The sequence below is a fragment of the Calypte anna genome, chromosome 3 (assembly GCF_003957555.1).
Source record: "Calypte anna isolate BGI_N300 chromosome 3, bCalAnn1_v1.p, whole genome shotgun sequence".
Classification (NCBI taxonomy): Eukaryota; Metazoa; Chordata; class Aves; order Apodiformes; family Trochilidae; genus Calypte; species Calypte anna.
This window is the reverse complement of record NC_044246.1, coordinates 107,811,320-107,836,535: the sequence shown is the minus strand read 5'-3', so window position 1 is coordinate 107,836,535 and position 25,216 is coordinate 107,811,320. Positions and strand designations below refer to the sequence as shown.

Below are 25,216 nucleotides of genomic sequence, written 5' to 3'. Positions count from 1 at the left end.
GAATCGTACTGGGAATGAGCTCTACACAACATTTTTACATACTTGTGGAGTGTCACTCCTGCCCTTCTCCCCTTCTTTTTGTCATTCTTTTGCCTTTTGCTATTCAGAAATCTTACATTATTTTTTTAATTGAACTTTTCTTGCATACAGAATGCTGAGGGTCAAAATAGGTTTTCAGTTCTGTTCTGTATTCATATGACAGTCAGAACAAAAAGAGAGATAAAAAATGGAAACAAGTACATTCCTGGATTAGTGAAACCAAATCAGTTTCTACAGTAATTTTTAAATTGTTAAACCACATTTAGTAAGTATGTGTGGTACACAATATTAACGTGTTCACTTTCTAATAAACAAAAAATTCCAAACAAAGATAACAAGTAAACCTTGTAATTTGTGATTTATATTGTCAGTCCTAAAAATGGCGATGGAGCTCAGATAGAAGCTATAAAGCTGTAAGCTGTTGGAGTCAAAATAACTAGACACACCTTGTAAGAGGACCGAGACAACAAAGAAACCTGAAAACAACAATCCTCTGTGAAAAGCAGTCTAGGGTAAATATCCAAAATGAAGCATGTCTTTACATGTTCCCTACTATTTTAACATAACGAGAATAAAGCACTAAACATGTTCAAAGCAGTGAGCAGGGATTTTTAACTACATCCATCCCTCTACAAGAGTAGTCCCTCTGGTGTCTTAAAGAGTATTCACTTGAGTATGGCTCATAGGAATGAGATCAGAACACTTGAAAAACAAAAATAAAAAACAAGAAAGAAAAAGGATACAATTATGGTAAAAATATTTAGCAAATATAAAACAAATAGCTTTTAAGTTGCGGGTTTTCTGTTGTTTCAAACAGATGTGGATAGGCACCCAGGAAAATAAATTTGCTTGCATTATGACCAAGTTTATTTTACTTTTTAAAAGTCATCAGTTTTCATGAGAGAAGGAGTGCTGGTTTGAATCAAGCATGTTGCAAACAGATGTTGTGCAAGCTTCCCTAAACTGTCCTGCCAATGCATTGCAATCCTGAGTTATGACATTCACTAAACTGCTTCAGTCTGGGCCCTTTTTTGGGCCACAGAGTGATCTGGTGGTTTTTCCCAAGACAGGGATGATATTTTTTTGTGATGCATGCAAAAACTTGAAGGTCAATGTTTTATTTTTCATTTTCAATCCAACAGAACTGGGATACCCCATCCAAGTTACACAGCACAGTAGTAGCACAGGACAGAAATGTAGAAGCACATTATTTGTCATCAGATGATTGTGATACTAACTCTTAGCAAACAGAACTCCTGGTCAGTTCCCACAATCTGTTTGGTACGGGGCAGTCTCATGCAGTTTCTTTCTGCTCCTACTTTTGAAGGATAAAAGGAAGTGATTTCCAAATACCATTTTCAAAAACTGTCATAGGTTTTTAATTAAAATGCTCCTTTAGCCATCAAGTGTATGAAGTGGCTACATCCTTTCATAACCTTTAAGTGAATAAATGAAGAAACAAAGGATATGAAACATGACAAAATCAATCTCATGGAGCAGAACAACTATTCTTTGGAAAGACCCTCCAGCTTCTGAACTGGGATGAAGTACTGTTGCTAACATGGGTTAAAAACTATAAATACAGAATGTCCAATGAAAAAAAGACTATAGTTCCTATTCTGAAACAGGCTGTATTTTGGAGTAGCTCTTGAAAATGAAAATTTGTCACCATTCACAGTAAGAAAATTGTTGTTATAAGTGGGCTTATAATTGCCCACTTATTATATATATCCTAATGTCATTGTTGGTCATGTATTTGAGTACATGCCTTTCCTGTACCTTTTCAGACCTTAACCTTGAAAAGAAAGATGTGGTAACACACAGGTAAAGCGGAATGTTTTTACATTTATTCTTCACTAACACATTACTGCACTTTCCATCTTTAAACAATAAAAATACTTAGATAAAGCTTGCCAACAGCCTGAGCCACGTGGTCAGTAATTGTTTCAGTATTCTTTTTTTGTTGTTGTTAAGCAGAAAGCACTGAAATAGCTTGCCCAGCGATGCCAAACAACTCAGCATGAAAATTAAAAGGCTGAGACTGTGTCATCTACATCCCCGTGCTTGAGTTACTCGGCTACATTTCTTTTACAGAACTCTCGGTTTCGGGGCTGATGTGCAGGCGCTGCGATGAGTTAAATAAAGGGCAACAAGTTGTGAGGGAATGATTCTTGCTGCACATCAGCGAGAAGGGATTGGATTATAGCTCCTGAACAGTCTGACAAGCATTTAGGCATCCAGTGTACTGTAATGCACACTATTCTTCTTACCCCCCTAAACTGCGGTTATTTGATCTGTGATAGAGGAGGAAGGTGAAAGAAAAATAAGCTTTCCAACGCCTGAGCAGCGAACATCAAACGCGAGTTGAGGCTACTGGGCAGAATAAAAAGATGTTATCGCTGACTTGTAAGGCGGGCGAAGCAGGGGCGCGTTCCTGATAGCCCTGGCTATCAAGAGGATTTCTTAACAGCGAGATTCACCAGGCTGTGAAATAGTTTTCCACGGAAAATGGAGATCCTATCCGTGGAGGATCTTTTCGCTAAGCTGTCATGACATGACAGGAAAGAGCCAACCTGGGCGAGCAGAGCCGGCAGGCTCACGTCTCCCAGGTCCCGGGGCTGAGCAGCCTTTTCAGCTGTCAGCGCTGCCACCTTTCACCCTCCGCGACCCCGAACTCCTAAGCGCATCCTCACCCCCGCCTGAAGCCTTCAGGAGGCGGCGGCTCCACCGCCGGGAGCACCGGGCCAGGACGGTCCAGCGGCTCCCCTGCTCCTGACAGGCTTCGGGCAGGTCACGACCCGGGCCCTGGGCCTCAACGACCGCTCGGGCTCCGCCGCGGAACCGGGACCGCCGCCGCCTCCTCCCGGGCTCCGTCGCTCCGCTCAGCCTCACAACGCAGCGCACTCCCCGCCCCGGCTCCCCTGTAAACCGCCCCGCCTGCTGTCAAGCCGACAGTCGCCGTCCCTCTGGTTGCGCGGGGTGCCCCCGGTCGCGGCGGGGGGGGGGAAGGGGGAAGCAGCACATCTCGGCACCGACACCGGCACCGCTCCCGGGAGAACCCCCCCCGGGGTTCGCCTGCCTCCCCCACCCCCACCCCCGCGGCGGCCAGCGCCAGGCCCATAGAGCGCGCCGGCGCCGTGCTAGAACGTACGCGACGGGGGCCGACTCGGCCTGCGCGCGGCGGCGCCGCAACGCCCCCTGGCGGTGATTGTCGGGCTCGCCGCGGACCGACGAGAGAAAGGGAGAAGGGAGAGAGTAATGGCGGCCACTTAGTGAGAGACTGAGCCGAGGAGGCGGCGGCACCAGCGACGGGAGGGGCCGGCGCGGCTCTGTCTGTGGCTCTGCCCGGCAGACCGGCTTCCCCAGAGGACTTTTTTTCCTTCGTCCCCTCCCCCCCTCCCCCTTTCCCTCCCCTTCCCCTCCCTACCGGAGCCCCCGCCTGTCCGTCCTCCCTCCTCCCTCCGCGCCGGCAGCGGCGGCGGCGGCAGCGGCCCCCGTGTCCCCCCTCCCCGGGGCCATGGTGAACACCAGGAAGAGCTCCTTGCGCCCCCTGGGCAAAGCGGCGGCCGCTGCGGCCGGAGCCGGCAGCCATTTCATCTCGTCCCGGACCCGCTCTTCCAAAAGGGGCACCAAGGCAGATGCGGCCGGGCTGGAAGAGACGGCGGCAGCGAGGGTACGGACCTGGGGGGGGGGGCGGGGAGGAGAGGGGGGGAAAGGTTCACGGGAAGGGAATGAGGCGAGGGGGCAGCGGCGGCGGTGAGGGCCTTCGCCGGGGAGTCGCTGGGGACAGCGACGCTGCTGCCGGGGGCCGCTGGTACGGGGGGAGGAGGGGGGGGGGCATTGCCGAGACGGCTGTCGGCGGGAGGGAGGGAGGGAGGAGGAACGGCGGAGACAGCGGGGAACGAGGGTTGAGGGAGGGACCGCGGAGACAGCGGGGAGCCCGGGGACGCGGGGGGTGACTGCGGAGAGCCGCCCGCTGCGTCCCAACTGGGATCTGGCGGGGAGAGGGCAGTCTCCGCCGGGGCGACGAGAGGCGCAGGCCGCTGACAGGGGCTGGGGGCGGCGGGGGACGTCTGAGGGGCGGCTGGGGACACGGGAGGCGAAGTTGCAGCCTCGCCGGTGCCGGTGTCTGCGCCGGGCTGGGGCAGGCAGGGCCGGTGCGGCGGCGGCGGGCGGGGGGGTCCGGCGGCGGTCGGGGCTCCCCCCGCGGCAGCGCCCGGCACTGCGCCGGCGGCCAGACAAAAGTTGGGAGCTGCGCCTGCAGCAACTTCGCAATCCTCCTTCCCTGTTTTCGTTGGGTTTTTTTGGTTTGTTTTTTTTTTTTTCCCCCTTTTTCCTTAAATGACCCCAAATCGGCTAGAGCCGGTGTTCTTGGCGGCTTCGGCGAGACAAAGCTAATGCTTCAGAGAGGTCCCCTCTTTTTGCGACAACCTCCCCCCCACCCCCCCAAAAAAAAAGGGCGGGGGGGAGAAGGATGTAATTTGGCCGTCAAGTTTAATTAGAATGCTTTCCCGACATAACTTATTATAAAAGCTTTGCCTGCACGGTATAATGGCAAGAGAATTCTATAAGATGATTCGGAAAATTAGCACGTGGTAAATAATAACTGGAAGGAAGAATTCGGGAGCCTCCTTTTTTTTCCCTTCAGATTTGCTGACAGCGACTAAGTTTTCTTGATTACAGGCAGGGCGTTTTTTTCTTGACAAAAATTTATGTGTTGTTTTGAAGATTTTAGGTAGTGGGTGTAGTTGCCTGATCTGAATACATATTTTAAAAGCAATGTAAATATGGAAGTGAAAATTGAGGGTCAGAGCAGTTGACAGCACTGCACCATCTGACCATGTCCCAGCCTCTACTCGGGAGGAAGTTAATCGGACAAGTAGAAAAGAAACAACCAGAGGCAGATTAGATGGAGAGCTGCAATTGTAAGAAAAACCTTTTGCCCCATCCTTTTAGTTTTAAAATACTCAAATTCTCAAAAAACCCATGCCATCAGAAGCTCTCACTTAGTAATTCCGTACCTTTTGTGCTTCCAGTTCTTTGATGCTTCACAGTTTTCCCTTCCCCTCATGTTACTTTCCCTCCTTGTCCCCTATTTCTTCCTTGTTTAATTTCGTTAGACTCATGGGAATGCAGCACTATAGCTGTAAAAAGCTGTTCAGCTTGTTCTAGTATGCAGTTTCTATTTATTCATATTGTGGGGCTTGTGGTTTGTAAGGCAAAGTTTGGTCTAACCCTTACTGGCTTACTTTGCAGGGAGTTTACTGCTGCTAAAAAAATAAGTTGAGTTTCTTTCCAAATATTTTCCATCTATGAATAGTATTTTCACACTACAGATCATTAAAATGTTTAAATTTTGTTATCATCATGGTGTAAGGAAAGGAAATTGTGCAAAACATTGTAGTAAAAATTGTGAGTTTATCTGAGGATGTTACCTACTCTTTTAAATTTGCATGTCTTCTGAAGTTAAGCATAGATTTTGCTGTATGGGAATGGGCTTGTTTTACTCCACAAGAAATCTCATGCATTTGAGGTAGACTTTTTTTTTAAGATGCGTTTGCCAAAGATGAGCAGAAGTTATTCAGGAAGGGATTTTATTGTTTTGTGGGTGGTTTTTTTTTTTTAATTTTCTTTACTCTGGTGATTATTTTAATACGTATCTCACTACATCTTAAAGTTGTCTTTGTACAACTGTTTTTCTCTTCAGATGTAAGTATTTCTCAGTGATACAGCATCTTTCTGAGCTCTTGAGCCTTCTTGAACTTGTGCTAGGGGAGGATTTTGGTAAGTATAGCAGTAGGAAGACAAAGCCTTTGCTTTTGGAAGTGGCTGTCAGGAAGGTGAGGGTGAGGCTGTGTTTTGTGCAGAAGGTGTACTGGAATCATTTTCACGGAGTTGTCTGTGTTATTTTGAAGTTGAATTGAAGTCTGTCCATTTGAAATCTTTTTTGAGTGTGATGTCAGACAACAGATCTTACTACCAGCAGTTAATCGGGTTAATGGGGAGCTCTGGCAGAGGTGGTGTTTTTCTTATTTGCACTATGTGACTTAATATTCTTCCTTGGAGTTTCTGACTTGGACCCTTGGAGAATGCTCTTAGTGACAATGCTTGTAATTACCTTTCAGCATGTATTTTAAAAATCATCTATTTGTTCCATATTAGTCGTAAAAACTGAATTAGTAATCTAATGACATCCTGTAGGATGCTGAGTAGACCAAATGAGGGGTTAGGAGTTAGCTTCCATCTCTTGCATCTTAATTTCTTTTTTTGTCTCCTCCTTTTGCTTGGCTTTTTCTGGGATTTCATAGGTTGTTTTTTTTTAATATGTATACAAGAGCAGGCTTGAATCCCTTCTCTCCTAAGAACTTGAGTTAAGTTTTTAGTCTTCCAGTTCAATATGATGTTATCTATTCTATAACACCTGTTTCTGTTTGATCTGAATCTGGAAGCAACACCCATTCTGTGGAAATGGGGCATAATAGTGTAAATGCCTTCATCAGATTCTCTGTGTTCCTTCTGTAGTAATTGCTCATCATAGAGAAAGCAATGACACAAGTCTTTGAAAAGTAAACTGCTTTGCGTTAGGCACTCAGTGACTGAGATGAATACATGTGTGTCCACTGACCAGGAGCCAGATTAAAATGAAAAAAAAAAAATCCTCCACTAAATGGATCAATTAGCCAAGAAGTTTAGTCTCTAAAAGGATGTTATAGCAAAGTGCATGGAGAGGGTGCAGAGAGGGAAACCTGAGCTATGTTTCCTTAACATTTCTAGGATAGGCTTACACACTATTTAGTAGAAACTGAAGTTGTCTTTACATAAATTTATATTCTGTCTGTACATAAATTATACGTTTTGATTTTTTTTCTTTCTAGTGTTAAAACTTAGGGAGTGTTACAGCTTTATATTAGAGCATTTTGACAAGAAAAGTACATCAAAATATTCCAAAATTCTTTGAAACATAGCATTGTAATGTATGGCTGATAAAGCCAGTGACCTGCATTCACACTATGGAAGAATTGAGGTTACAGGGACCATAACTGGTTAAATGTGTGCTCTGGATTTACTGATAATGTTCAGTGTTTTCAGATACTGAGTTGTGATTGTTAGGAACACATTTGGCAACTGAAGTGATTTTTCTCAGTCATCTCGAAACACAAATAAAAAACGTTGATCAAGAAAACTAATGAATTTATTTTGAAATAAACGCTTTTAAATCATGTCAGGTTATTAGTTAGACATTTTAGAAATGTATACAAGATTAGCTTAATTTAATTAGCCGAGAAAGCATTAGCTGTGCCTTAAGAGCTACTTGAGGGCACTATGATAATTGTAAACGTGATCCTGGCTAAAAGTAGTTCTGCCCGCATCCTTCGACTTAGTTGGTCGCAACCTAGAGCTCTCCATTGTACTTAATTGCCAGGAGGAGCAAACAGGGCTTGAGGATTGACATGGAGAGCTGGAGTGGGGGAAGGGCCCTGGCATACCAGTATGTGCCTCTTATGGTAATTTCTCAGTCTGTAACAATAAATATTTTTTCTGATTTCTAGGTGATAACCCAGCTTTTGTACCGTAAGCTTGTTGCTGTGTTTTTCCCCTTAAAAGTCTCTTAAATGGTCAAGCTATTGAAAATAGAAAATTAACTTAAAAATAATTATTTCTTTTAAAATACCAGTTTTAAACATGTCCCTTAGATCTTTCCAAAGATAAGTTTTCCTTGATGAAAGGAACTCATTCAGATTCATGTATTCTCTTGCCTTTTTTGCAAAGTGTCTTAGAGTGTTCTGGATGTTCTGTGGTTTAGAATAAAGCTGTAGAAAAATTTCCTCCTGAACACTGGGAAAAGTACACCTGCTGGCTACCCACATGTAAAGCTCTTCAGGGGAAAAAAGCTCCTCTCAAGTACCTGTGTTTTTAAAGCACTGAATTGTCTTACTGTTTGAGTTTACAGTAACATCAATAAAGGTGCTGAGGCTAATGCTTTTTATGGTTCTTTGAAATATATCCTGGAATACAGAGCCTTGTGTGAAGTTATTCCAAACAATTTCAATTAAAGGCTTTTTCCCAAGAAGGCTCATTTTTTCACTGTGTGATAAAATGTTGGGTTCTTTCTATTTTGTTGGTCTGCTGATCTTTTGGGACTTAGCAGGAGAAAATCAGTCATCTAAAACAAATCACGCAGTCTGTTCCTTGGTAGCAGGGTATTAATACATCTATGAACAGTGGGAAATTGAGCAATTGTTGGAAGCAGTCTATGTCCAAGTTTCTGTCAAAATACCATCCAGTCAGCATTTGTAATCCTTCCGTGTTTCCAAAGGGGTGTCCTGAGTCTGAATTCTTCCTATGTATCTTGCCAAGCCAGTCTGGGTCAGTGGTCAGGACACCTCTGAGGTGTGCAGGGTTTGTTTTGGGAGGCTGTTGTGCATCCTGTTGGAAGCTGCCTCTCTTTGCTGTCACACAGTTAGAGGGCCTTAAAAGGAAGCAATCTGAGGACTCATCCAGGGAGCAAATAAGACCTCCAAAGAATACTCAGGAAACGGTGTTGATGCTTGGTGTGCTGCATTGCTTCCTCTGAATATTGGGCTTATCCCAAAATAATGTTAATAAAAACAGCTTCTCCAACTACTGTCTCCCTGTTTAAACTTAAAGCAGAAGGCTTAACCCATTGCCACGAGAGATCCCATGACAATTTTGCAAGAGTGCTATACAGCTTGGGGTTATGCAAGATAATTAGCTCAGGTAATTACATTCTGATCACTTCCATCCCCCTGCAGTTTTAGTTGGATATGGTATAGTTTTGCACATCCTGCCCTAAATTGTTGAATATTTGCAAGACTGGAAAAGTTTTCATTCCAGCCTAATGATGCTCTAAACCATTTCCACACAACACTTTATAAAATCTTTCTCAAACCAAAACATCCAGCCAAGTAGGCATCATTGAGCTGAAGGAAGCTGCTCTTTTTCTGTAGCTGTAGAGTTTATTAGATGTTTTGGCTCTAATGTATTGCTTTGTGTGTGGGTAATATCACTCATGAACCCACTTACTGCAAAGAAAGAGCTGAAAATATTTTTTTCATCCTTTTTCATCTTATTGGTGTATTTTTTTTTGTACTCTTCATGGTTTACTGATTTTTCCAAACAATTTTTCTGTCTCCAACTTTATTCTTGAAATACTGTCTTTATTACCTTTGATGGGATTTTCATGGTTTATTTTAACCATTAATATTGCTTTATATTGTTCAAGTCTTGTTTTGCATTTATACTTGCTTGGACTTCCTGAATAAATTTAATTTCTTCTTGCTTGGTAGCTATTAAGATAGGCCACTTTTCAAGCAAGTATAAGATTAATGTGTTACCTTCTGTAAGCTTTTTCTAAGTTTGCACTTCTGAGTACGTGTATACTCTAATAGCTTCAGCTCCAGCTGAACTAGATATAAAGGAGGTAGCTGTAGTACTCCTACCAGAAAAAACATGATTTTATGAGCCTGTCCAAGTTCTGTAGTTTTTGCTGCCTGTTCTATATTTTGTGGGCTTATCTTTTGCTTGTAGTAGTGTATGTTAATGACCTAAGTAATGTAAAACTTTGGTGGAAAGTTTGTGTCCTGTTGCACTCTGAACAGATGCTTCAGTTTGGGCATTTTCATAATTTGGGAAATGGGTTTTTTGTTTTTCTTCAGCCTCCAGTCAATTGCTTCATTTTAACTGGATAAGTAGTTGAACTGAGCTATTTAAATAACCTGAAATGAAGAAGCCTTTCTTTCTGTACACATGGAAGAGATTAGTTGCATGGGAATTTGTTGCCACGCTTCAGCAATCCCTCATTCCAAATACTTAATAGCTAACTGCTATTATTTCTCTGATTTAAGACCTTGAATGTTGTTTTTATTATGTTTAAAGTCTCAATACATTAATCTTAAGATTTCATATTACAGTTTTGCACAATTTTAACTTATTTTATCCTTAACAAATACCGTCTTGAAGTGCCTTGTAGATAGAGATACAGAAGGTGTGTTTAATCCCACTTTTTTTTCTCCTCACACCGAATGCCACCTTCCTGTAGCTCCACTTGATACAGGCACTTCTTGCTTAGTTTACTGAGTCAAGCACTTGTTTACTTCCAAACCTTGGGGAACCCTCTGACCCAAGGGTTCTGTTCTCCTGCTTACTCTCCTCATTCAAATAATTCTGCTTCTTTATGTGAGTTTATAGTATTATTAAAGAGGAGGCCATGTTCTCCAGACTTTCTTTGGGATAGGGTTGTTCAGCAGAAACAAGATTAGATTTTTGAGGGTAGGAAAAAAATTATTCAAATGTCTTAATTTTTTTCCAATTCTGAGTCATAATTCTTGAATGTTTACATACATATAAGTTTTTGCTTTAAAAGTCTTTATTAACACAAGCTAGAAACTCAAGGAAATGCTTAATATGTTTCTAATAATGTCATACTTAAGTATTCCTGCAGTGTTGTTAGGAATATCAGTGGTTTAAAAAAATTCTGATATGTGGATTTTCTAGAAAAACGCCAGAGTGAGGTGTGGGCAGCAAATACAGCAAATAGAGACCTTTTGTAAGCAAAGTTGCTTCTGAAGGTGTGTGATTTCACATGTGCTGCAAGCCATAATGCTGCAATTCTGAAAACCAGTGGACTTGGCAGTGTTGATGCTTCTCTGGCCATTTGATCAGCTGCATCAGGATCAGGTTACTGGTCCAGCTGAAACTAACCCTCCTCTCCACATCCCTCCTCCTTCTCCTTGCCTCCCCTCTGTCTCGCTGTCCTGATTATTAGTTGAAAACTCCATGTCATCCTGGTTTTAGGGAAGTCACAAATGGGGAGAGGAACACTGATGGTGGAGATGCTTGAAGCAATGATGATGGGTGGAGGACAAACCTCACTTCACTATTTATGGGCTCTGTCCTCGTTTGGCAGAGGCTGCTCAGTAGGTCACTCTCCCTTTCTTTCATGAACCTGCAATTAGCCTGTAGATTGTAAGAGTTTTTTGGATGTCAGATCAAAAGCTGTGGATCTGACACTTCACACACTCAGTCTGGGTATGAATTGGTGCCTTTTTCTATTACAGACAGGAGGAATGGTTGCAAGTGTGAGAATAATAACGTGTTGTAGGTAGTGTTTTCTATTTTTAACTTGTAAACTTTTAACTTCTCTGAAAAACTTTCACATTTATTAAATAACCTTCATTCTAATACTGGAGAGTTCTAGGAAATAGAATGGAAATTTAATGAAAAAATTAAGTAGATCTTTGCAAAAAAAATTGGGTTTTTTTAACCCAAACGAGTTGGGAAGGATTTATTCTTTTGAGAAAGTCTGGATGATGGCATTCTTTATATTCTTGATGGCTACTATTGATGTATGCATTGTCTACTGAAAAAAAATAATACAGAAGGTGAATGCTAAAAGAATGTAGATCATCCTGCAGTTGAGGCATTCTTTGCTGTCATTATTACTAAATACAGCTTTAGTAATTGTTTATTCCAACATCATCAAGCACTTAACCATGAGAATTGTTATTTTTCCTTAGCACATGTGGAGAGCCAGTGTCTGACAGATGACTGTGTTCAAACAAGTGGAAATTAGAGAACTGTGACCAGAAGATGTGTTCTTTTAGCCAACTTTATTTCTTTTCAAGCTACCAGTAAGGTTATCACACAAGGTCCTTAATGAAACTTGAAGCTTTTAGTAAGGTAGTTAATATACTTCAATCCAGATTTTTTTCCCAGCTCCTTGTTGTTTGAAGGCAGAATATTTCCACTGGGTTTTTAGGACACAAAGGTAGATGTTTAGCATGCTGCAGTGCATAGTGTACCCACATGAATCCAGCCTGCTGCATTATTCTGTGACCTGGAGTTGAGTCATGTTACCTTCTACCCTTGGGCTTGTGTGTCAGGTCTTGCTTCTTCCCACCAAGCAGGCAGCCAGCCCTTCTGTGGAAGAGGGGCTAAGGGCATTTGCCAGGAAAATGTGGGTTGGGGTGGGGAGAGGAGCCTGTGAGGATGTGTTTTGGTGCTGGAGAGAGTGGGTAGTTCAATGTGTCATCCTGAAATTAGGACATAGTGCAGATGTGCAAGGCAAGGTGTGGTATCTAGTTTGAGCATGCTGATGAGGGTGTTTCAGCCACTGAAAATTTGTACTGAGCGTAAGGATAGTTTTAGTCCCTTTTTTTGGGGGGTGTGTATGTGTGTGAAGATGCTATAAAGCAAAGTGGTGAACTCTTCCAAAAATTTTCTAAATAGGATTTGAAGGGATTTGCTCGATTCCAGTCAGATGACATTATTGCAGTCATGGTAGAAAATGTTGTTTCATCTAGTTAGTGGTACTTCCAATCAAATAAGAGCAAGACTAAAAGAATCTCAAAGATGTTGTCTTTTTTTAAAAAAATTATTTATTTATTTTTATTGCTTAGTGTGCCTAGCCTAAAAATGCATTAGGAAGGATTTCTAGCTCTTACTTAACTTTCATCCATAGATCTTTAATGCAATAAATGTGTAGAAGTTAATGGTTTTATCCATATTTTTTACCTTTGCAGAAAGTGGTACACAGGGGAGCAAGTGGCTTATCTAGAATCACTGCACAGACAGATAGTGTTTTTGCTGTGTTTTACTGGTATGTTTGAAAGTTATGTAGTTTAAGTGCTGAAAAAGCAGGTTACTTCTTTTAACTGAATAGTTAGCTGAGGGCAAAGATGAGTGATCAGCTTAACTAACTGGTACACCGGGGACACAATCACCCTTAATTCATGAGTACAAGTTTCATTTTGGAAAGACAACTTTTATCTTTTTATGCCTGTGGCATAGAAATGTTTTTTAAATGCATTAAAGATGCTTGACTATTTATTTTATTTGTTTTAATAGACAGCCCATTTCCACAAGAACTTTTCACAAATTGGTAGGTGAAAAGGTAGATCTTCTAACTGAAGTTACATGTAGAGATCCTTGAAAACCTGTAGCTGGAACTCTTTCCAAGAAAATGCTTATTTTGTTATTCAGATAAAACTAATTTCAGGGTGCTTTGTGCTTGCTCAGTGGGGTCAAAAGAAAAAATATTTAAAATAGCTTGTGCTGTTTAAAAATTGTGGCAGAATGGGATTGATCAGTTGAAAACTGAATGTCGTTCCATGTCAGACATGGAAAGAGGTCACAGAAAAGAGGAAAAAACATAGATGCTGAAAGGTTTAAAGCACTGGATTGAAAGCACTCCTGTCTGATTTGTGAAGTCATGTGAACATCATGCAAACTTTCTGGGTGTGTCAGAGTTAGTCAGAAGGGTGTGACCCAGAAAGTGAATGGCAGGGAGAGCGAGTTTGACCATGGTGGAAAACTCAAGGTTCATGTCTGCATACCTGTTTTTTAATACAGGATCACAGAATGTTTAGGTTGGAAGAGACCTCCAAGATCATCCAGTCCAACCTTTGACCAACACCATAATCTAACTACTAAATCATGTCCCTAAGAACCAGGTCCAAATGCCTTTTAAATGCCTGCAGGGATGGTGACTCCACCACTGTCCTGGGCCATTCCAATGCCTGACAACCCTCTCAGTGCAAAGATGTTTCCTAAACATTTTCCTACACATTAATCCTTGTCTATGGACTACGCTGAATAAAAGTAATGCATCCTTCATTTAAGGACATCACTTTAGGACTGCTAAAATACTGCTTAACCTGTGGCAAAGCAGCTGGAGTCTTTTTCAGTAGTTGCAAGGTGTGGTTGTGGTTTGGATGTTGTCATCCCTTACTCAAAAACTATGAGCTGGTGTTCATGTACCTGGAGATGACAGTGATAGGGGTGGTTTGTACTCATCCTGCATTATCAAGACTACTGCATTATGGTTATTAAGGATGTTCAGACCAGCATTCTTTAGATAGTCTCTTCACCAGGAGATTCAATTTAAAAACCTGAAGAATCAGTCCAACAGAAACCCCTCTCCCCTTCAATTTGCTGGAAGCAACCTGTTTATTTTACCTTGAAAATTATTCTGATATATCTGTTAAATTTTAGCTATCTGGTCCCTGTGATACACCTGAAGGAAAGCCCTTGAGGTCTCCCTTGTTGGGTCTTTCAGTCATGCTGAAAGACTGTCAGTGTCAACACTTTTTTCTTCCAAGGATATATTGAGAAGGAAAAACAGATTTATCATTGATTATTAGCTTGTGTTCTTGCAAAACTTAAGGACTTGTTTCTAAATGCTATGAGTAAAGGTCTTGTTATCAAACTTTTGTTTTGAAAATTAGGGATGGGTATGGAGGAGACTTGTTCATGAAAATTATTGTAATAAACAATTTTTTCCATTTTGCTCCTTTTCGTAGAAAGTACAGAAAACACAGAGATAAGTATGCATCAGTACTTACTTTATTTACTAACTCATTTTAGATTTGGTTTCTAGATTGCTACCATCATTCAGCTGCTTTCAGTGCCACTGTTACCAGACTTTGCCTCACTACCTCTGCAAGGCTCTCGCTGTTGAATCCTAGCTCAGCAGCTTATTTACAGTTTTCACTTTGTGGTCACATTTCATTTGACTCTTAAATTCAAAGATAATGAAGACTATGTTTGCCAGTCTAGACCATGAGTGGTATCCTCTTTACTCCAGGTATTTCCTTGCCAATTTTTAGTGAGAGTGCTTTCCACCAGAAGCTGTGCTGGGGTCTGGTTCTGGATCACAACTGGAGTGTTGTGGGTCTCTCAGTTCTGTTGGATCAATCCAGTTGCACTAAAATTTGTTTACATCACTGTCCTTCCTGACACTATGTAAACTATTTTTTGACTCTTCTGTGCTTTCTGACTTGTGATTTACAGGCAATTTCTGTCATCAAGATTTTATTAATTAATATTTTCTGCCTTTGCTCAGCATGTAAGTGCATTGGCTTCAGTGCCAGTGTTTCATTAGGAGCTTTGAGCTCACTGTGTTGGTTCCTACTGCAACTGCATTATTAATTTCTTAATTTTTAAGTTTGATGCTTATATTATACAGTTGTCATTCTAGTCCCAGAACATTTTCATGATGTGTACTGTTAAGTAATAAGTTTCTGGGTTGAAACTGAAGTACTATTTTTAATCATTGAAAGCGTAAATGGTTTGAGACCCAGTTACATGAGGGAGCAAGTTGAGTGCAGTGGAATTATTAGATCTCTTTTACTATAAATGGGAGGAGGTGGTGCATAGTCTGCTCTCTGTAAAGGCTTCTCAGATTGAAATTAATTTCTTTTCTTGTTCTAGCATATCCCAGTTTGGCTAATCTCTTGAGTGTAATGAAAGCTCTATCTCCATACTTTAGGTAGGTTAAAGTTTTGGATGGCAGTCTAGGTGTGATTTGAATCCCTAGAGCTTGAACTTTTGAGATCATATGTTACATGGAAAATGGAGCTTTGATTCTTATCAATATATTAAAAATTTCAATGGTTTCTTGTAGTAACTTTGTCACTACTTCATGGTAAAACATTCTGTATGTTAGTGAATCTTTTACAGCTGTTCTACTAACTTAAGTTAGTATTTGGGCTTGACTATCTTAAAATTCAATCTTGCTTTGTTCTTGCTGAGTTAGCATGTAGAGTTAATATGCAGACAAATGAGTCTCAACTGAAAATAATATCCTAAACAAAGAATGACCAGAAATTACTGCCTCTGCTAAGTAAACAACTTCTTTGCTAGCCTAGTTCCTTAGGCAACTGCAGTGATGTGATCCCATTGATGGTTACCCTGCACGTCCAGTTTTTGAGGCTATTGGGCAGTATCTGTTCATTTGACAGTACTGGGGAGCTCAAAGATAAACAGCTTTTATAAATTCTGTGAATATTAATAACTCAGAAGCAGAGGCAGACCTGAAACAGCAGATGTTGTCTCCAGGTTAATGCCTAATATTCTGCTTTACCTGCCAGCTGACCACTTGGCATGCATGTAGCGCAGAACCAACTGCATCACTGTATTGCTTTTGATCAATAGACAGGAAAAATGAGGAATACTGGCTCATTTGAAAGCCTGGGGACCAGAGGAAGGGAACTGGAGGAAATGCAGAGAAAGGTGTCAAAGAATCCTGGGAGGAGTTAGGTTTTTCACATGGGAAGTGGTAGAGCTGGAGTGTAAGAATATATGCATTATTAACTTAATTACTTACAAAATAGCTTTAATGTTAGCTCTTGTAAAGCTTTGTTATGTGCTTCTCTTCCTTAGCTTCATCTTCTCTGGGTCTTGCATAGCCGGTTTCAAACTGGTTCTGTGGCTTCCCTGGAAACTTTGCTGCTGCCTTGCACAGGGCAGCTCCTGCAGTTTCAGCAAGTGGTTACTAAAACTGACTTAGCAATCTTGTATTTCTGCAAGTCCACAAATAAAGCTGTGGCTGATTAAAGCAAAAATTACATGCACAAGTGCTTACAGTATTCAGAAAGGAACACGTATGCTAGAATTTTGTGAAAAGTTGGTATTTTTTAGCTGCAGTGGCTGCACATGTATTTTACCATGTTATGCAAGGTGCAGGTGTATTGTATTTAGGAATGGTGCTGGCTACCTCTGCTGCCACTTTGACTCTTAGTTTTAAATGCCAACTTCTGCTTCATCTAATTTAAACTTCTGATTATGATTTTCTGTTATGAATATTGAGTTACATTGGTCTGCTTACTGAAGAAGTGAAATAATGAGGAGGAAAATGTAAGTTTTTTTTGGTTTACTAGGGTTAAATGAGTCCTAAGGTTGAAACTTAAACCAGTTTCCTGGGGTTTACCTCCACAGGCTAACAATTACCAAATTTAACACTGCTTTTAAAATGAGATCTGAACATGGGTTGGTTAGTATTCAGTGTTAATTTTTTGCATTTAATATGTTTAGTATTGTCAAACGTCTTTACAAGTAATTATAGTATAAATGTAAACCATATATAACATTAAATACATTTAAATAATAAATGGCACATTTATTAATAGTATTTAAATATTCAATATTAGTTATATTAATATATAACTATGCAGTTTTATATAATATATTTTAAAACATATATTAAAAATTAATTTTAAGTCGTGTTGTAGTCAGCCCATTTCATACTTGGCTCTCTGTGCCTACAGGCAGTGGTCCTGTCCTCAGCTTGTGGTTTTTTTTCTTGCATTATTTTGTACTTGTCTGATCCCTCACTGAAAGGATTCGTTTCACTCGCCCACAAAGCAGGAAGAAATCTCATCTGACAGAAGGAAAGTGAACTTCTGAAGCTTTAGGGGCCTGGTTGGGTTTGTGGGTGGATCAGAGACCCATCAGAAGATCAAAGGAGACTGGAGTGGTGCTGTGTGGGCCATCCCCTGGGTTCAGTGGTCCTGAGCTGTTACATTGAACTGCACCTGTACATTTGGATTTGTTTAGGCTTTGCCACTTTCTAAATACTGTGCTATGACAGTCCTCCTCTCAAGAAAAAGACATTTTGAAAAAATTTTGTTTTCTTGAATAAGTGAGACATAATACTGAATTATCTGTAGTGCAAATCAAAGTTGTTTTTAATGAGCCTAGTGAATAAATGGGACTTCCATGATAATCTCTTTGAGTATAAATAAAATCATAGTTTGGTGTGGGGTTCTTTTCATTTTTTGTGTTGGTTTTTATTTGTGTGTTCACCTTAAGAGAGCAGATCCTTTGGAGTTTGCTGTCTCTCCACTTACTATGTCTAGCTCTGAACTAATCCCATTCTGCTGTCTTTGAGTGTCTGTATACATTACCTCTGAAAAGCATAACAGCAAAAAAATCCTCTCCAATAGTGTTTAGGTGCTTTTTAAAGGTATTAAGACTAATGTTGTTAATGTGTATAATGCTGTTAATCAACACATGGTACTTCTGCAGAAGTTTTTGTTTGAAGTCCACTCCCAGTTACTCCTAGCGATGTGTTCAGTAGTTATAAATGAGGGCAAGGTAGTGCAAAACTCTTCATAGAAGGAAGGGTGACTTTTTAAGTACTTTAAACACAAAGATGATGTCAGTAGAATAAATTCATGCTGTGCTTCTAAGTGTACATTTTCCTCAGTCTGTTTTTGTTTTTATTTGAACTATTTTTTTATAAGTGCAGAGCTCTTTTGCAAGTAGAGTAAGAGCAGCAGGGTATCATAATTTGTGTGATATACAAAGAACAGTGGGTTAGAAAACCAGGATACTCATTGACAAATAAATGTGAACTATCATGCAGAAGTTTATATAGAAAATTAAGTTTCCAGAATAGTAATTTTTAATATTTCACACGGGTGGTTTGCTAAGAGCTTGATAGAGACTTCCCTTTCACTAAGCTGAAGTTTCCTCTTGTTCTGTAAGGATATATACAAATGAGCTGAATAAGTATGGCTTGATTTTATTTTATTCTCTTTTTTCTTTTCAGAAAGATGAAGGCAGTGATGCAAGTTTGAGTGATAGCCACATATCTCCTCCCGCCAAACGTACCTCAAAACATGCTGATCCTGTGTGCAAAGAGAAGTCAAAATCACGCAGTACTGGGCAGCGAGAGGAATGGAGCATCTCAACTGGACAGTCCAGGTAAATTGGCCTCAAGACAAAATCATTATCTTAACCATTTTTCTTGTATTGTTAACTTGTTTATGCTGTTTCTGCACTGCTCAAGAGTGCATGTTGGAAGCATGCTACTTTCATACATTTTTCTTTTAGTTTAAATGCATTACTTTAGTCTGCTCATCTGTGTTTCCTTTCTATGCAAATAACTGGAAAAATGGAAATTAATTTTATTTGAGATTGTCTGAATTCTAGCTTCTTGGTACATCCAAATTTAGTGACTCAGTTGATACTTTTATGTTCTCAAAGTGCAAGACAATGTGACATTTTAACTAGGAAACTGGTATTATCATCTTTAGGGAATGGATACGTTCAAGTTGCTTTCTTTCCATTATTTTCAACCCCTCTTTCCTGTTTGGCTATGAGGACTCAACTAAATGACTGTGTTCTATTAAATATAGCCATAATCTTGCCACGTTTTTATAACTCAGAAGACAATTTATTTCATTCTATAACTGATAAATAATACTTTATAAGGCATTCTTGCTTTATTTACTGTCATTCACTACTGAACTGTCATCTGCTAGACTGAAATATATGTAAAAACTGTATAAATCTGAAATAAATATCTTCTTTTGCTTATTTTTCCTTTTTAAAATGGAACAAATTATGTATAGGATAGTATGTGCTGTGTTCATCTGGGAATATATCATTTGTGGACTATAGACTTGTATCTGCAAGAAATACTAAGATTTAAAAAAATATTTAATGCAGCTAGGAGAATGTAGATCACTGTGTCAAATGAAATGGCCAAGATATTGAAACTTGTCTTGTTACTCATGTAGAACCCACTGTGACATGTCTTTGCATCTTAACTTTTTAAGTTGTTTTCTGCCAAAATCCAAAGCACATAATGAAACTTCACTACTTCAGTTGTGATTGCTAAAATACTTAAAATAACCTGACCAGAAAAAGGTTACTGGAAAGTTGGATGTGGATATGTTTTTTGTGACTCTGGTTTTCTGTGTTGCTATCCAATCCTTGCAAAAATCCTTAGGTTACCTTTGTTTTGTAAGGATTTGTGGTGTGTTTTTTAGGAAAATAATAGCAAAGCCCACATCTTGTGTGCCTCTGAGTTGAACTCTGTCGTCAGCTGAGCTCTTGCAAGCTCAGATTGCATTTGCTATTATTAAAATTCCCCCTCCTTTTTCTCTTTCCCATGAAATTAGTTTTAGTTTTCTAAGAAAAGGCCATTCCTCCCTATCCATTAGGGAGTATTCCATTATGTGAAGTATATACAGTTCAGCTGTATATGCAGTTCACTTGCCTGTAAAGTACTTGGTATTTCTGAGGGTGGAAGAGAGATAAAAACCCTTTTTTCCTTTTGCCTGATATATTTAATTCTTTCACATAGTGATGTTGATGAATTACTTTTAATAGTCTACCAGTGGCTGTAGAGTTTTATACTCCAGATAATGTTTAGGTAAAATCATGTGTAAATTTTTTTTTTTTTTAAAGAAGTGAACGAATGAACTATTGCTTATGCAGCTGAATTGCAGAAAACTGTAATATGCTTTTTGCCTTAGACTATGAAGTAGTGGGGGTTAATTTTTCTAAAAGTTAACTTAAAAATAAATTCAAATTATCAGATTGCTAGAGAACAAAATGTTTTATGCTGGGTTTAGTTAAAATCAGTAAAAATTAATCCTTTTCACTAAACTTAATAATTTTGTTAAATTGATTCTTTTTCTGTCAGTACAAACCAGCTTTTTGTCATTGCACTAGTTTACCCAGAGTGTTTGAATGATAATTACCTTTTAAGAGCTATATCAAGATCCTTCTGAAACTTAAGGGGAGGGCTAGTAAGAAGACATGGCAGAAGGGAACATTGGAGGGATTAATAAAAGAGATGCTTAGATTAGATAATGGAGGGAATTCATATAATTGGTATTTGGCATTTTTTTTTTCTCATTCCCATGTTAGTAATGAAGTAGAATCTTTGGTGACTATGTGTCACAAAGGTTTTGAAGTCATGGTGTAGCATGTTACATTCTGTTCTAAAGTTCTGTTTTCACTGTATTAACTGCTCCTTGTTAAGGATTGTTAACATTTGTATGTCTAATGCAATTGTTTCCTAGGTTAACTTCTCAGCCTGGTGCTACACTACCAAATGGACGTAGTTTATGTAAGTGTATTACAGTGAACCCTTTTGTATCTGCTTTCACATTTAACAAGTTTATGTCAATGATTTTCAGTTGCATATATTTTTAATAACTTTACTGATTACTCTGACCATTTGGCCAGAAAAGTTACTGTTTTGGCTCAGTTTTCTTTTGTCAACATCTTGAATGCTCTCTGTTTCATGGGGAACATTCTTAGATGAAAGTCCATTTCTCTTCTCAATTCAGACCTCTTGGCCATGATCTCAGTGTTTTCCTTAATTCCCAAATTTACTGTTAGGAAATAATTTTGGCCTTCCTCTCCCAGCTGGTCTCTTTAATTACTTACCTACTTTGCTCATTTAAGATTGGCCTTCTGTGGTTCTTAACATTACTTAACTCTACTAGTGCTTCAGAGAGACCTGCCTTGTCTGCAGCTCCTGCTATCTTGAACAATTTTCCTATATGCTTGTACCTTACAAACTTGCCATCTCATTCCTTATCTCAGCTAAAACCATTTTGTCATTTGTGTCCCTTTTTCATATATTCTGTCTTGTTTAGTTCTGTCTAAACTCTGTAAGTGTTAATCCATTAATCATATTCTGTATTTTTATTATTTATTGTGGTGCCTGAGGAACAATTGGGAGTGGGATCCTTTTTTGTCTGGCACTGTACAGAGTAGCTGATATAGATTTGCTTGTGAAGTCAATGTGTTGTATCTGACCTTTTGAATTGAAACTGTGGGCCACTTGTGCATTTTAGTATTTATGTTAACTGAAAATTTTGGAGTGGATATTCGAATACCAAATTTTCATGATAAAATAAGATTATCATATAAAAATCCAAGTTTGAGCCTGAAGAAATAGCTTGTAAAAGAACTTTGATGGGACTTAAGAAATATATTTCTCTAGTGAATATAAGGGTGTTCATACTGTGCTCCATAACTTTTGGTTTATTGTCCTTGCTAAGTAGTCTCTTATTAATTCTTGTTTGTAAAAATGTTGTTTCCTGCATTTTGAAGTAGTAATACAAATTTCTCTTAGCTCTCAAAAGCCATCCCCTTCGAGGGGAAAAAAAGGGAGATGGGGACCGCGCTTGCATAAACGGAGATATAGAAGTCAGAAAAAGTTGTCGGTCCAGGAAAAACAGATTTGAAACTTTGAATCAGAGTTTATTGTTTGATCAGCTAGTAAACAGGTATGTGGGGATACTTCAGTTGTATTCACAAAGCATCTTAATTTTTTTTTTAAAGTTAGAAAACCCTGTCTTCCAGTGCCATCTATGTGTATTACTGTGGGAATGTATCAGCGCTGAGGCAAGCTAGGCTGTGGTTTGTGTTACAGGCAGGGTCCTGCCTGTTATCCTGCCTGTTATCCATGTTCTAAATGCAAAGCAGCCTACCAGACTTCCATTGAGGAGTAAGTTACTTTGTCTTTACACCTGGATAAAAGTCTATGTTGGCAGTTCTTGCAGAGCAGCTGACCCTGCTGTAAATCCACACCTTAGTTTGTTTCTTACTAACCTGTGTATGTAGTGATACCCTGAATGTGATGTAAAATGGTGATCAGCAACAATGCTTGAAAGCTTTCTGGATTTTGCTTGTATGATTTTGACCATAAAATATCAAAAGTTTGTAGCTTTTTTCTTTTTTTGTTTTGTTTTTTTTACCATTTGTTAGTAATTCACATAGGATGGGTGTCATTTTATGGCATTTACTGTGCAGACAAAGTAGGTCAGATAGGGAGACACGGTCTGGTCTGAGCATAGGAATGGGAGCCAGAAATACTTCTCTTGAAATACTATTTCTGTGTGGCCCTGGACAGGTCACTTAATATGTCTCAAATTTCCCACCTGTAAAATGGGTTTTGACAGTCACATCTTTGAGAGGCTGCTTGCTCTAATGCTTGGAAAATGGTTTAATATAAGCATTTAATTGCAAAGTATGATCTTAATTATTAAATGTATTGTTAAATGAATCTTTGATTAATTTAGTTTTATTTCCCACTTTACTCAGTAACTACCTTGCACCAGTTTACAAGTTTATACCAAGTTACATTTATTTTTCTAGTTGCAATTGCATCTCCCTCTCCTCACCAGCAGTAGGAAAAAGTCTACCATGATGACTGTAATTTGATAAGATCATGGTACTGAAGTCTATAAATGAACTTATACTGATTACAGTGTGTACCATAATAATTGGAGATTTGCAAGAGCAGGTTAAACAAATGTGTCAGGAATGATTAAGGTATTGTGTGGTTGCTTCTTGCCTGGCAGAGCAGGTGGACTTTTCCAGGTGCCCTCCAACCCTGTTTGCTGTGATAGCAAATGATATCATGCTTTACCTTAAGGGATTAAGTTGGACATCACAGATATTTTAAAATAATTGTTTAAAATTGAGAGGGGTGCTTGTCGCTAGGTCTTGAGTTTACTGAATTCTGTGACCAGAATTTCCATTGACTTCTTCATAGATGAGATTTCACCCTTTGGCTTTACTTTTAAACAACTTGGAAGAAAGAAAGTGAAAATTTCTGTTGTCTTACAATTCTGGTAGAGTTCCAGTGGAAATCAACCATAAAGGCCATAGAGAGCAGTAACTTCAGATAATGAACATGCACACTAATTAAATAGTAGATGAGAATTGGCTGAGTAGTGACCTAAAATAATGAATAATGAAATTCCAAGTGTTACAGATTTAACATTAAAAAAATAAATCCTTTATTGGTGTCTCTCTGAGAGAAGAAGCTGTAAAGCTTATGACATGAAGGCATTAATTGCTTCCTCAAAATTATAATTGTGTAGGTAAAAAGCTGTACTTTCTTATCCTTCAAACTTATTTTTATCTGAAACCTAATATAACATCTACGCAGTTACAAATTTGTATGCTACTATTTACACTAAATAGTTTTTAAAAAAGGTACAGCCTAATTTGAACCCCTGATTTTACTAGCATCAGCATTTCTTCTTCTACATACTCTTTAGCTTATATTCTGTTGGTTCATATTTCAGTTTTTTTTTATTATGGTTGTTTTCTGAGATTCAATAAAATACCCTAAAATTTTCATATTTTAATTAATTTGTATGTTTAATTGACTTGCAGACCTTGGAATAGTCATAAAGGATCATAGAATTAGGTGTGTGAAGTTGTTGGGTGATATGTAAGAAGTTCTGCATGTTTACTATTTTAAAACTGATTTTATTTTTTTTGTGTGTTAACTGTTCCATATATTTTAGTACTGCTGAAGCTGTCCTGCAGGAAATGGATAATATTAACATCAGGAGGAACAGACGGTCTGGGGAAGTAGAACGACTACGAATGTGGACAGATACAGAGTTTGTAAGTGCAGAGCATCTCAGATCTTGGATAAAAGTAGTATCAAGGTGGAATATGTTTTTTTTTCTGATGTTTTTGCAATCTTAATACATTTCTTTGTAGCTCTGTGAAAAGTTTTCAGATTCTCTGCAGCTGATAACAATAAAAAACTTGATAAACTCAAATTCAGAACAGAATTCACAGGTGTATTCATTCAATCATGGTTTTTTTGTTGATGAATTGACTGCCATGCCCTGTGATGTACTGTGGTCCATTCTCCTTGGGTTTGAAGTGTGCTCTGATAATCCAAAACCAGGACCAGGCACTACCATTTGTTTCTTAAAACAGCTTGATACTGATGTTAAGTACGTGTTAGATGGGCTCGGTACTGTCTGAGAGATTTATTTTGCTACTTATTAAATGAGTCTGCTTTTGAGTCCACCTGTGGAGAACTCTGTTGGGAAAAGGCTTAGGGGCTAGAAATTGTGTATTGAGAACTTCTTACTGAACTGTGGGCTAATGCTGTGAGTGACATGGGATGGCACTGACAGAAGTGTATGTGGGTTTCATTGCAGGAGAACATGGATATGTATTCTCGAGTGAAAAGGAGGAGGAAATCCCTGAGAAGAAATAGCTATGGGATTCAGAACCACCATGAGGTGTCCACAGAAGGGGAAGAAGAAGGTATGAATTGTAAAGAATTGTAAGGGTTTATCTGAAATAAGTACAAAACAAAGCTCTCATCAGCATAAGATAGCTTTATTGCACTGCAGAAGGTAATTTGGTTTTGGATATGGATTTGGACTTCCTAAATGGATGAATTAACAAGACTCTTGCAAACAAGCATACACTGAAGGATTCCTCCTCTTTAGCAGGAGAAGTTTTGGGGATCTCTACACATAGCTTTCTTTAAACAGAAGCAGGTTTATCTGAAAGTAGTAGGTCAAACCCTGTTCTTCTGTTTTTTATATACTGTGTGCCCTTACTTCTGTTTTCCTTAGCACTGAGTAGCTGGAGCTTTCCTTAAATTCCCTGTAGCTTCTTGTGGAAGCTGGAATGTGATACCTGTAGTCTACACCTGTAGGTGCTCAAACTGAGTCATTTTTTATCTCATGCTGGGTGGCAGTTACCAGGAAGAGTGTGGAATAGTCAGTTCTGCATCCTTCCTTTGGGGAAGGTATTTATTAAAGTTTCTGCTTTATATCCATCCACTGAATTTTAGAAGGTT

At 39.3% G+C, this 25,216-nt stretch overlaps 1 protein-coding gene across 1 annotated transcript in view; it reads left to right on the top strand.

The window, feature by feature from the left end:
- Positions 1 to 3,514: 3,514 nt before the first annotated feature.
- The window catches only part of ATAD2B (ATPase family AAA domain containing 2B), a 79,115-nt gene continuing 57,413 nt past the window's right edge, over positions 3,515 to 25,216 (top strand). Inside the window, exons 1-6 of the mRNA XM_030448127.1 lie at positions 3,515 to 3,712; positions 18,392 to 18,546; positions 20,658 to 20,704; positions 21,722 to 21,875; positions 23,910 to 24,012; positions 24,564 to 24,672. Coding sequence (XP_030303987.1) covers positions 3,557 to 3,712; positions 18,392 to 18,546; positions 20,658 to 20,704; positions 21,722 to 21,875; positions 23,910 to 24,012; positions 24,564 to 24,672 — 724 coding nt within the window. The 5' untranslated portion in view covers positions 3,515 to 3,556. The remainder of the gene's footprint in view (positions 3,713 to 18,391; positions 18,547 to 20,657; positions 20,705 to 21,721; positions 21,876 to 23,909; positions 24,013 to 24,563; positions 24,673 to 25,216) is intronic.